General features: G+C 35.8%; 1 protein-coding gene across 1 annotated transcript in view; it reads right to left on the minus strand.

Annotated features, from left to right (window-relative positions):
• Positions 1–13,019, minus strand: part of LOC142350937 (E3 ubiquitin-protein ligase rnf213-alpha-like) — a 147,274-nt gene that overhangs the window by 60,613 nt on the left and 73,642 nt on the right. The window contains exon 6 of the mRNA XM_075402994.1: positions 10,958–11,142. Within this exon, the coding sequence (XP_075259109.1) occupies positions 10,958–11,142 (185 nt within the window). The remainder of the gene's footprint in view (positions 1–10,957; positions 11,143–13,019) is intronic.

Here is a 13,019-nt window from a genome sequence, read left to right on the forward strand (position 1 = left end):
TTAACACCCAGTCCGCTTGACATAGCTTATAACTTTAAATCACTATGGTAGTATAAAAAATTTACGCTTATTCTTAAACTAGGTTTTAGACAATTAACACAAAACCTATTGATTACGACTTGCTGTACAAATTAAATGTTTCAAGTGGCCACGCAGAAGCAAACCTTGCAGGCGGGAGTTCAGTGGAAAATATTTTTTCATCAGGTAACTTTGACTCAAAAATCAGACTGGCCATTGTAAGTTGTGACATGAACAGACTACTGGCCATCTTAAAACGGGGAATGTCTCTAGAGTAATGTTCTCCGAGTAAGGTAAGGAATATTTTTGTAGGCGAACTAATACATATTGCTTCTGAGAGTTCTGTACCTTTTGATGAATATTAAGATGTTCAAAACAAAAAGATTGCTTAGCGTTCCAACCTCGTAATGTTAAATTCCAATATATAGGAAAAGTGAAGAAGATTCTAGTCAGTGAAAGTACTTTTGCTAATTCAAAGAGCATATTACGCATCAAAAGTACACTTTTATGGTGATGAGAATTTCGCGACTTAAAAATTTTTTTTTTAAAAAAATTAGACCTCTGATCTTGTCTGATTTTCTCACTTAACATCAAAAATTTTCTGGTTGGAGAACGTAATCTGTTGATATGAGACGAAAATTTCTGCTTTTTTTCTCAATTCTTCGTCATCATCGACTTTAAGTGTAATAGAACTGATTTTTTTCTGCGGGCCCAAAATTTCAAATCAGTTCATTGTTTTCTCCAATCTAGTGAACTGAGAGCAAACAACTTTAGTGATATTATATAACTGGACAACAAATCAGTCAATTTTAATTCACCTTGTTTCATATTACAAAGATTGAACTCCAATTTAGCCTTCCTATCTTTGATGCACTTGATAAACTATTAGGCCGAGTGTGGAAATTCCGTTTGAGTTGATGAAATTATTTGATATTGAAGCTTCTTGTGTGGTTAATTAATTTTCAGAGTCTAGGAGCTAATCTGGAGCATATTAACCATTAAAAAAAGGACCAACTTGATTGATGTAAGTTGGCGTGGACTATTGTCTATGTAAAGAAAAGAGAGAATAGCTTCGCACAGTGGTCGAGGTGTTAGAAGTAGTAAGAAAGTAAATCAGAAGTCTTTAAACGAACGGCATCGAGTATGATTACAGCAGAAAAAAGAATGGAAGAGCTTGCGAAAAGCAAGGGTACTTATTTACTAAATCCCCCAAACCCCAAACCCCCAAACCCCAAATCTCCTAAAAGTCATTTTGATACGATAGTAATAAGTATTTCCTATAAGCAGCCAAGTTTGGGTTCACTGATTGGTGTTTTCAGGAAGAAATAGTGGTTATTTTTATTGCATCAGTTTTTTTGGATTCAAGCTCGATACACCCCTATTAGGAGAACTAATTTGAGCGAAATATCAAAGGTGATTTTATATTTGCACGAGAAGCCTGGTATAGATCTTGGTATTTAACACAAATAATTGTTGGAGTTCTGATTTTCAAAATATTTCAGTCAGTCATGTGTATCGTGTGAAGTTTGCATAAATCATAGTGTCTACTTGAAACCAGAGCTGAGAAAAAGTAACATTATTATGGTTTTGCTAATTATACAGTGGAAGGAATCATTATTGTAATGAAAAAGCAGTATAGGAAGAACGGAGATTCAAAAGGTGAAAATGTTTGCAAAAGAGAATTTTTAGCGGAAATAACGACTTTAAAGTGAATTCGTTATTTGAAGTAGGACCAATTATTGCTAAGAAGTCTTCTAGAGGATGAATTGAAGCGAATAGAAGAACACAAGGGAGTTTCACAAACAAACCCCCACCCCGCCGCAAGAACCCAGAACCCTATTTCCTCAAGTCCAGTTGACCTGAAAATTTTTTTTGGCTACTGGAACAATGATATATTCATTGAGCAGAGCGGGAACTCAAATGGTTCATTTCGATTTAAAACAAACAAAAAAAGAGACGTTAACTGATTTTTTAAAGTACTTCCACGAAAGAAGTAACGATTTTACCAGAGTCAGAACAACCACCAACAAGCACTTTCAAACGTGAATTTCTCAAATTAGTTATTGTTCACATTCAAAGCATTTAAAATGGCAAAAAATCTCCGAAGAAAAAAGCAAAATATCCAGTTTTCAAGCAGCCCAGAGATTTTTTTTTGGGGGACAGCACAGTACACTGCCTACTACAAAGGATCCACCAAACAGTTTTTTCGGAATTTTGATAAAATTTTGAGCCCTAGCCAGTCACCAGCTAGAAGCCTTCCAACGTCAAGAATACGAAACTCTACAGTGGCACTCCTGGTTGGGCTCTCTTGTCAAAAAGGTTGTTAATCAAAAAATTGTTAGACGACACGAGTGTGGACCGAGTAATGAGAGACTGGTGAACGCTGCTTAAACCAACAGAAAACCACTGGGCAAAGCTGGCAACCCTATCGATAAATCAGTCGGATGAACGCATTGACGACTTTCGAGAAGACCTTGTAAGACCTGCAAAGAGACAAAGTTTTAGGGAATTGGAACAGCCGAGACAATCATTTTCGAGGGAGAGTTTTTTTGAAAGACAGTCAGTGATTTTTCTTGGAACAAGGATTCTAACGGAGCACAGTGGTGGAAGTACCCGAGCCGATGGATTGAAGTGACTACTCAGACAGAGACGAGAAGAAGAGCTAATAAGGTTGGCCGCAGAAGTTGAGGCCTCAGAGGAGCAGTCAGAGTAGAGCGCAGCCCTTTGTAGAATAATGTCAGACTTCAAGTTTTTAAAACCTTTCCTTCCTCCTGGATATGAAATTTGGGAGAAATTGTGTGAGTATTTCTTGGATATTTTCGACGTGTTCATGTGGACAGAAGAGGAGGTCAAGAGATATTTGCCAAATAAATAGTGTGGTTGGGCTCTTGATTCTTTGAATTACTAGCCACATAAAAATTGAAAATCAATTCAAAGGAGTCTCAGTGTTTCAAAGTGACATTGTTGACAGAGAGGAGTTACCACACCAAGAGGGGATTCTAAAATCGGACAGCAACACTGGACAATTGCAAAATCGGACAGTTCAAAATTGAGAAGCGAAGCACTCGCGGAAACTGCTAACAGTGAGGTGGAAGGTGATGCAATTTTTAGAAAAGAAAGTTTTAGCTTCTCCGATAGCGACGATCAAAACATGTTCGATTGTTTGAACGATGACGCGTTCGTTCCAAATATTGGTGAGCAGAAAAGTTATTCTGAAAAATTTGAGCCTACTATCGAAAACAAAATAAACGTTGAAGAACCGTGCGCGAAAAATTGACAGCTTTTGAACAAAACTCCGCCGGTCCTTGCATGCCGTAGTTTGGCAAGTGGATAGACGTTGGAGAAACATTTGACTTCTGCCCAAGATTGCATTTCGACTGCGGCAGCAGGAGTTGCTGTTAGCGACAATTCGATTCCTAGTGAATTATACCAAGAGTCAGGCAGCATTGCGTCGCAAAAGATAGATTGATCGTAAGTTCTTTGGGACGAAAATAAGAGAAATTACAGGAGCGTTTTGTAATTTCTGCGAGAGATACGCTTTGGGAGGCGATTAATAGCTGTAAAAGCGTGGCTTCGATAGTAGACAGCGATTACGTTGAAACAGAGTGCAAAGAAAAAGAGGTCACTACTCCGAAAAATTTAGCCAGAAAAATTTCTCCCAAGAAATGGAAAGAAAAAGCAAATATCCGAAAAACCAATAAAAATACTATTCGGAAACCCTCAAGGCGCTTGGAGGTAGCTATGAAAAATAGCAAATTTATGATTTCTGTTTTGATACTTCGGGAGAACAGCAAGCGTCAACGACTTTCAAAATGAGGAACCGATTGAGGATTAGTGCTCGAATGAAGACTTAGTGTTGAAAACCGAATCAACTGCGGAAAAAGATCTTCCTGAGGAGTTTGAAGCTAAACAGGCAGCAAAAAAATCCCTCTTTGCTGGACCAGATGAGCGTAGTTGTGACTTAATTGATTTGGCATTTGGATTGATTGATAAGCAGATAGAGGAGTCCGGATGCTCAGAGGGTAAAAGATTGCTGAATGAAAGAAACCCACTAACTGCAGCAGTCCTAGAGTCATGTATCCTTTGGAAGCTCGGCTATTGGGAAAAGATTGAAAGAAAAACTGTTAGTTAATCTTGGAGCCTCGTTTACACTACTTAAACAAGAAAAAGTCGAAAGTGAGCTTCTATGCTGCGAGTTTTGGAATTCTTGAGAGTGAACAAAGAGTAAGAATTTCGGTTGAGTAGTCACTAATGGTGGGACTGAACAAATTACTTACTGCAGAAGAGGTCTTTTCCCGGAAGAATTCAAAAATTGAATCCGATTGTGACGTGTTGCACATCAACAAGATGGACTCCGATGACGATGAGCTGTTGTCAATTTCAAAGGCAACCGATCTGGAGCTGAAACTTCCGAATGACGCGAAATGTGTTTTTTTATTGATTTTGGAGAAAATGTAGCTCTAGTATTTCTTGTGAGTTCTTGTTAAAAGGAAGATATTGATCAGAAGCACGGATTTTGAAGTCAAGAAAGCCATAGATACTGATTGATACCAGTTGACGACGAACTAATCCGGCCAAGACCGTAGAGTACACTATAGGACGGAGGTGTCGTGTAGCTCTTCTCCGAAATTGTTGTGGGCGAGTGACAATCAGAGAGGTCTAAAAGTGGAGTACACTGAGTTGTGCAAACTGTTTTCTGAAAAACCAATTCTCAGTCGGAAAGAGAAGGGTAACAAACTAAATTTCGAGTATCAGTCATCCAAGGTAGTGTGCCGCAAACAAAAAAGATCAGAATTTGAGAGTGGAGGCGGACATCCCTTCAGGCATCTGAGAAAAAAAGAAGAGTTGACAAAAAAGGTAAAGGTGTTTTGTCTTTGGTGACAACTAGTCAGACTAATCTGTCGAGGTCGCATCTCCTATGATTGTGAGTTATCATGCCATACATAAATTTAGAAGCTTATAAATGAATCAATAATTCTGCTGTTTATAATGAAGTGCATATGCTCTAAATGACAAAAACTAAAATAGGACTCCACATGGAAAAAGATGATAAATTCAATTGAATTGACCGGAATAAGTTTAAGTGTAGACAGATTTAGCGTTGTCGGTATAGGACTCTTTTGAAGGTGAACTTTTTTTCGGCCAGTTGTTTTCTTCAAAAACAATTGGCTGACTGAAAGATTTATATATTTGAACCTGCTTATATCTTCTAGTAATTGTTTAACCACTAAGCGGTGCACTGGGCATTATCTGACGTTCATTTACTTGCAGCTCTATTAAATGGTCAACACTAAAGCAGGTTCACTAATTTCGTGATAAATAGCTCCTTGTGAGGAAGAAACTGCTAGTGCACAGGCACCGACATGTTTTTTTTAATTATTCGGGAGAATCATATTCTAGGAGGGAGGAGTGTGGTATTTCTGTTTTAGTCGTTGAAATTATCTAACATTGAAGCCTCTTGTGTGATTATTTAGATCGCAGAGTTTAGGATCTAAACTGGATTATATTGACTAAGTAAACAAAAGGAACAAACTTGATCAATGTAAGTTGGGGTGGACTATTGACTATGTAAACAAAAGAGAGAAATGCTTCGCACAGTGATCAAGTTGTCAGAAGTAGTAAGAATGGAACTCAGAGGTCATTAAACGAGCGGTATCGAGTACGATTACAGCTGAAAAAAAAGAATGGAAGAGCTTGCGAAAAGCAATGGTACTTATTTACAAAATACCATAAACTCCAAAGTTGCACCCCTATATGCAATTTTGATACGATAGTGATACGTATGTAGTTCCTATAAGCAGCTACGTTTCGGTTCACTGATTAGTGTTTTCAGGAAAGAAGTGATGGGTATATTAACCAGGAAAAACTTGTGCATAAAAAAGAGGATAAAAACCAAAAAGTATGCGTGTAGTAATTTCCGGGCATTTTTTTGTTTGCTATCAATGATTACCTACAGAATGGGGAATAAAAAATAAAGACCAAGAGATAAAGTTTTTGCAACAAACTTTTTTGTGTGAAAAAAATATTTACCAATTGTTTTATTTGCGCCTGGTTGGAGCGAGGACTTTTAATCATGAAAAACCGATGCTTATATTATAAAATTCAGAATAGGTTTGTCAAGACGTGACATGAAAAATAAAATGAATTGAAAAATTCTTGGCTACAGTTTTATTGCAACAGTTTTTTTGGATTCAAGCTCGATACAAACCTAATAGAGAATTAATTTAAGTGAAATTTCAGAGGTGATATGGTATTTGTAGGAGAAACCTGGTATAGATCTTGTGAGTTAACACAAACATTTCTCAAAGGGTTCTGATTTTCAAATTGTGTCAGTCAGTCAAGTTTATCATGTGAAGTTTGGATAAATCATAGTGTATATTTGAAACCAGAGCTAGGTAAAAGCATCATAGTGTTGCTTATTATACAAAGCAAGGAATCATTATATCACTATTGTCAAGAAAAAACAGTATCTAACGAATTGGAGGTTCAAGAGGTCAAAAAGTTTGCAAAACAGAATTCTTAGTGGAGATAACGATTTATGAATTGATTTCGATTATTGAGATAGGACCAATTATTCCCTTGAAATTTTTTTGAGATTGATTTGAAGCGAACAGAAATGCTTTTCGAAAGAAAATCAGAGAGAGAAACTATAATTCTCCGGAATCAATCGTCTCAAATTTCGCCACCTCCCCCCCCCCCGCAAGTACCCAGAAGCCTACTTCCTCAAATTTAATTGACCTCAAAATTTAACTGATGACTACTGGGACAATAGCATATGCATTTAGAAAGAGTGAGCTTTTCCGGTAACCCAAAGCTGTTTAATTTGCCTTGAAAACAACAAAAAAGAGTTGTTAACTAAATTGTTTCTAAATTTCTACCATGAAAGAAGCAGCATTTTTACTAGAGTCAAAATAACAACCAAAAACTACTTTCAACTGTGGATTTCGCAAATTAGGTATCATTCAGTTTCAGAGTTTCAACGATGGCGAATATTTTACGAAGAAAAGGTCAAAGAGCTCTGAAATGTCCATGATTCTTCCACCATTGTGAGAATTGCTAAAAATTGGTTAAAAACAGTTAGTGTTACATCATAATGGGAAACAAAGCACCTTTAAGACAAATCAGACATATTCACAGCTGTAAAAACATAAAAACTTGCATGCTTACCGAGATTAAGTGACATGAAACATGATTTTTTCTCAATTCTGAAATCAGCAAACCAATTAAACCACGGAAATGAGGTCAACTTGTGCAAACATTTACATATGATATGTTGCATCTTGTGACCATCATTTTTTGCCCACTTTTACATTTATATGTTAGATCAAAATGTGCTGAAAAGAAACGACACGATGCTTTTTGCGGATAAGAACTGATAAGGTTGAGAACACTCAAGCACAATAAAAACCATCAGACACAAACTGGTAGTAACACAGCTACTGGTAGGCAAAACTTGTTATAGTTGTCTGGATTAGGAAGTGAATTGCATGCGTTCTGGATACCTGTGGATAACTAGTTTTATCTAGTGTGAATCTTCGGTTTGATAGAAAAATTCCTTTTAATTGTTGAACTTATTCAATTATCTGGCTCTGTCTATATCGCTACTTGTTGCTGGTATTACATATTTTGACTATTATTTCAATTATCAAGAGATGTTTGCAAGCAGCCGAGAGAGAATTTTTTGGGGACAACACAGTACACTCCCTACGACAAAAGGAACAACCAAAGAAATCTTTAAGAATTTTGATAGAGTTTCGGGCGCTAGCCAGTCCCCAGCTGGAAGCCTTCTAACGACAATAAAAGAAAATTCTACATCAAGAATCAGGATGAAATATTATGTGGAAACGCATAATACGAGCCCCACTTTTGTCCTTTATTTTTCTGCAGAGTATAAGGTAATACAAAAAATGTAGTGGACAGTAAAAAGATTACCTAATAAACAGATTTTTGGGCGAGTATACTTATTTGTATTCCGCTGTTTTCCGCGACTCATATAATCAGCTCTATAGTTAGGCAAAGTTTACCTAAAATCCAATCGGTAAAAAAATGCAAAAAAGGGTTATTTCAGGATATTAACTGGGGAAAAAAAGACCAATTGATGCGTAGCAATTACGCAATTTCCTTCTGCTGAGAAACCAGGAGTTCGGAAAAAATCTCAAACATCTGAAGAAAAACTTTTAGAACGCAATTTCTTGGCTAAATGAACAATTTTGAGAGTATAACAGTAACACAAAGATAATTCGATTTTTTTTTTCGAATGAACTGCTGCTAAGTAATAAAGAAAAGTATCATTGTTTAAGAAATTCATAAAATAGAATCGTGTGAAGTTATATAAGGCAACAAAAAGGTTGGCTTGTTCCGTGAGTGACACAGAATGCTCCCACATTTATATTTGAAAGCTTAACGAATCGAAGAGATATATCAGATACGTTTGTTTCAGCACTAAAAATATTTTTATCAAGCTGCAATGGAAACAAAATCTATTTTTGTTAGCTAAAGTGTGAAACAAAAACAACAGGGAAAATATTTGATTTTTCAAAGGACCAAAAAAATCTGGGTACTCTTCAATTATAAAGTATTAAATGCACTTAAATTATAATGAATATTGCCCAAAGAGTTAGCTGAAAACATTTTGTAGCTAAAAAGGAAAAGTTTTTCAATTTATTTTGCATCATTGACTGTTTTAGTCTTTTTCTATAACTTTTATAGAAGTTAAAGACTCTTTCTTTAACAATTCTAAAGTCAAATTGACGACATCTGACTCATTTTTAACTGTTTTTCATAAGTTATACGAACAATTTTTGCTAAAGAACAGTTCAAAACCTTCAATTGTTTTTTTCCTACAGAAACACGAAACGCTCATAAATAGCGAATTACAAAATCCATTTTCTTTTTAAATGTATATGTAAAAATTGTTTTCTGAAAAAACGACGTCCAAAGTTAAATAAAAACATAGTGAGACAACACAATTGTCCGGTTTTTGCAAAATTTGTTTTGATTTTGATACACAAAAGTACGTCAATAACAAGAGGGAAAACAGGGCAAAATGAAGAGAAAACAAGTCAGAACAAAACTTAGAAAGTAAGTGTTCTTTTTTCAAATAACGGCCATTTTGGATGCTTGAATTGAAACGAAACTCAACGCACAGTAAACAGTTTTTTCCATCCAAATCATGACATTGTTGCACGAGACCAAAAAGTACTAGAAATAGATGAACTAGAACTAAATAATGTCAATTTTCGAAACAATTTTCTTTTGAATCCAAAATATAAATCAGAATCAAGAACACTGATTCACACAGTTGGAGCTTAACACTTAAAGGATTGTCTTGCTATTTTTGAGTAGCTGTCGCGAAGAAACCTCATATTAAAAAGGGGATATCACTGGAAGCATTAGTCAAAACACGGCAACTCAACAAAATTTTGTGAAATGTTGAGTTCTTTCTTATCACAGAAGTAAGCGTTCACGCCATAAAATAAATGCGTTTTGTTAAATGTGACGCCTATTTGTGATTTCTTGTTCTGTTAATTCGTGCGTTCCCTCAATTTTGACTTTCAATTGACCTCAAAGCCATCAAAACGTATGGAGAATTCTTTAAATGAAAGACTGCACCCAAAAACAATCATTACTAAATAAAATTGGAGCTCAATAATAATTGAATGAGTATACGGACTTGCTCCTAGCAACTTCTAGTATGTTACTTGTTTTTTTCAACGAATGATACAAATATGAGGGATATTTTCAGTAGTAGCATAAACGATGATCGAAACTTTTTCTCTTTCGAATCCCAGTGTAGTCTACAAAAGCACAAAATGCAGGATTTGCATTTGTTTATTGGATATCAGTCAATCTTTGATGTGAACATGTTGCATGCTATCACTAACATTTCACAAAATTTCTCATTGTTTTTCAAGTTCGATATGAAATATCATTTTAGGTTTTTGATTTTTGAAAATTACCCCTTGAAAGTTGGACTCAAAATTACTTTCTTCGTGCTTATCAAAACTTAAAATGAAGTAAAATGAACTGAACTTCGGATGACAAGTTAGGTCAACAGGTGAGGAATGCGTTGAAATTTCATCAAAAGGTCTAAAAAAATCCACTGAAATTTTGTTGCTGTTTTCTTCTTAAAAAGCGCAATTTTGTTTTTTCCATGCTATACGGAGACATTGAGTAAACAATAAGATTCTTGTTCTTCAAATAACCGGTCGAACAAACCACTGTGTTGAAAGCGATTGATCATTGACCAAGACATTAGCTAACTTTGATGAAAACTTAGGCTAATTTGCCTGAATTTGTGGGTGCAAAATAGTGATTTTTTTTCCAAAAAAAGCAAAGTTCTCAAAGTTTTTTCTCTGTAGTAAATTTTAGACGCCACAATTGCACACCAAGTTGATGCCACAGACGCTAGACAGGGATGCCCTAAAAAAATTCAAAAATTGTCTGAACGAAGAAAAGTGGGGTTAGCATAAACTTCTCCCATTTTTTTTCAAATAATGTGGGAGCAGTAAACCCGCGTTGGACCTCAAAAAACATGAGAAGGATTTAGTTGTTTTTGTAATCAATTTGAACGCCTCTTCAAGAAGATTTAAAAATTTATTTTCGTTTTCTGCTAACTTCCAATGCTTGAGCGGGCGGTTGCATTTGAAGGGAAAACAAAATGTGATTTTTCTCAATGGAAGTCTTCAAATACAAACGTTACCATCGTTTCTCATAATAGAAAATAAATTCCCGAACGGGGTTGAATAGAGAAAAATCCAGATTTAATTTAAAAGTACCCAGTATAATAGAAGTTGCGTTCGAGCCTACGTTGATTGCTTTCTACCTGGCGTTTCTAGCGTTAACGGAATTCTTACTGACATAACTTCATGATAATAGAAGAACACTAATAAAAAATTTTCAGTATGAAAAAACAGAAAACAACTTTTCTCAAGCTAACGTTTGGAGCAATGTCAATGTGAAGGGCTGCTAATTGATCGTTTCGTCTCATCTCCCATAAATCGTCCAGCACCGTTTCCAAATTAATCGTGTTATTGTTTAGAGTTAGCGTTGGAAATACTGACTCTTGATTCTTCTCGTGTTTCTGGAGTTTCTCACGTAGGGTATGAACAAAAGTTGTCTTTCCTAAAAGAAAAATGAACATGCAAAAAGAGCATCAAGAGCAAAAATGGAAGTACACCACTCAGTTCGTAAAATTTCAAATTTCAATACTGTTTTGATTTTTTTTTACCATTATTTGCTGTACTTCTTTCGCGCCGTCACGAAAAATTTTCTGATCACGATTTTTGTGATTAAACTGAGGCATAATAATGATTAATAATAATTGAAATGTATGCAATTGGGTTCTGAGACGTAAAAAAGAGACAAAAGTGAGCTCTCAAACCGCCGAAATTGATTTAGAAAAAAACTCTTCAGAATTGTTTTTCTTTTCCTGGATGCACAAAGACTGACAAAATCTGTTCAAAGATTGACTTTGTGTACCACCGAATTGTGAAATGCACCTCACTTGTATCTGTCCGCAAAATATACCAGCGCGGGTCAAAATTCCCTTTAGCATAAAAGCCAATCATGAATAAAGTTCCGGACACCTACCAATTTTTGATGATTGCAACATAACAACGCGTTGTCTGTACAAATGGCGGTGTTTTCGGCACTTTTTGTTTCAATATGAAAAGCTTGGTCACAATAAAAATCAGTCGCGCTTCTGTGGCAGCCAATATGAGAAACTTGAAACATTGAAAGTTAGAATTAGAGTTTCACTGTCAAAAGAGAATCTTTTAGTAAAAAAAACCATCAGATAAGAACAGAAAAGATCAGATAAGTTTCCATAACCCAGTAAACATTGAAGCGAATCAGTTAATTTGATCGTGTTTTTTTTTCTGGATATCTTGTTTCATTGAGTTTTTCCACTGGTTTCTCAACAGTTTTTCCGCTTGCTTCACTGAAGCTCATATTTCAGTAACAATTGTTCTTTTCACAGCAGTTGATTTTCTCCTTAATTTTGAAAAGTACCAAAATGAGGAACGCTATTTTCTTTATTGCCAAGGGTAGTCATCACTTGTGAAAAAGACCATGCGGGCCCCAAATTGAACATGAACAGATGCTTTTTGACCAAAAATGACCATGAACAGAATATACTCGACCAAAAATGACCACGAACAGTCCATGTTTGATCATAAATAATCATAAACAGAGCATGCTTGACAAAAAAATGACCTTTAACAGGCTATACTCGACCAACAATTGGCCTCGAACAGCCCATGCCTGACCAAATTTTACCATGAACAGACAATGCTCGAAAAAAACTTACCATGAACGGATCAAACTTAATCAAAAACGACCATAAACAGACCATGCTCGACCAAAATTTGGCATGTACAGGCCATGCTCAAACACAAGATACCACGGCGAGGCCATGATTGATCAAAAAAATGCCTTGAAAAGACGATGTTCGAACAAAAAAGGTCATACACAAGCAATGCGTGACCACAAATGAGCTTAAACACAACATGCTCAACAGAAAATGATAATGAACAGACCATTATCGACCAAAAAATGATCACGAACAGGCCATACTTAAACAAACGAAACCCTGAACAGATAATGATTGAAAAAATTTGTCCAAGAACGGACGGACTATGTTAAGCCAATACTGATCATGAATAGACTATGCTTGATCAAAATTGACTTGGACAGACAATGCACGACTAAAATTGATCAAGAGAAGAGTCTGCTTGACCAAAAATGACCCAAACAGACCAGTTCTAACCAAACAACGCCAAAAACACATCATAATCAATTAAAAATGACCATGAACAAACCATGCTCGAGTAAAAATGGTCATGAAAAGATCAAGCTTGATCAAAAAAATGCCAGGAACAGACTGCTCGACCAAAAATGTTCATGAACTAATCACGCTCGTTCAAAAAAGAACAGATCATGCTTGACAAAAAATTTGCCATAAACAGTCCATGCTTCACCAAAAATGACCATGAACAGAC

This window comes from Convolutriloba macropyga, chromosome 1, assembly GCF_964194025.1.
Source record: "Convolutriloba macropyga chromosome 1, txConMacr16.3, whole genome shotgun sequence".
Taxonomy (NCBI): Eukaryota; Metazoa; Xenacoelomorpha; order Acoela; family Convolutidae; genus Convolutriloba; species Convolutriloba macropyga.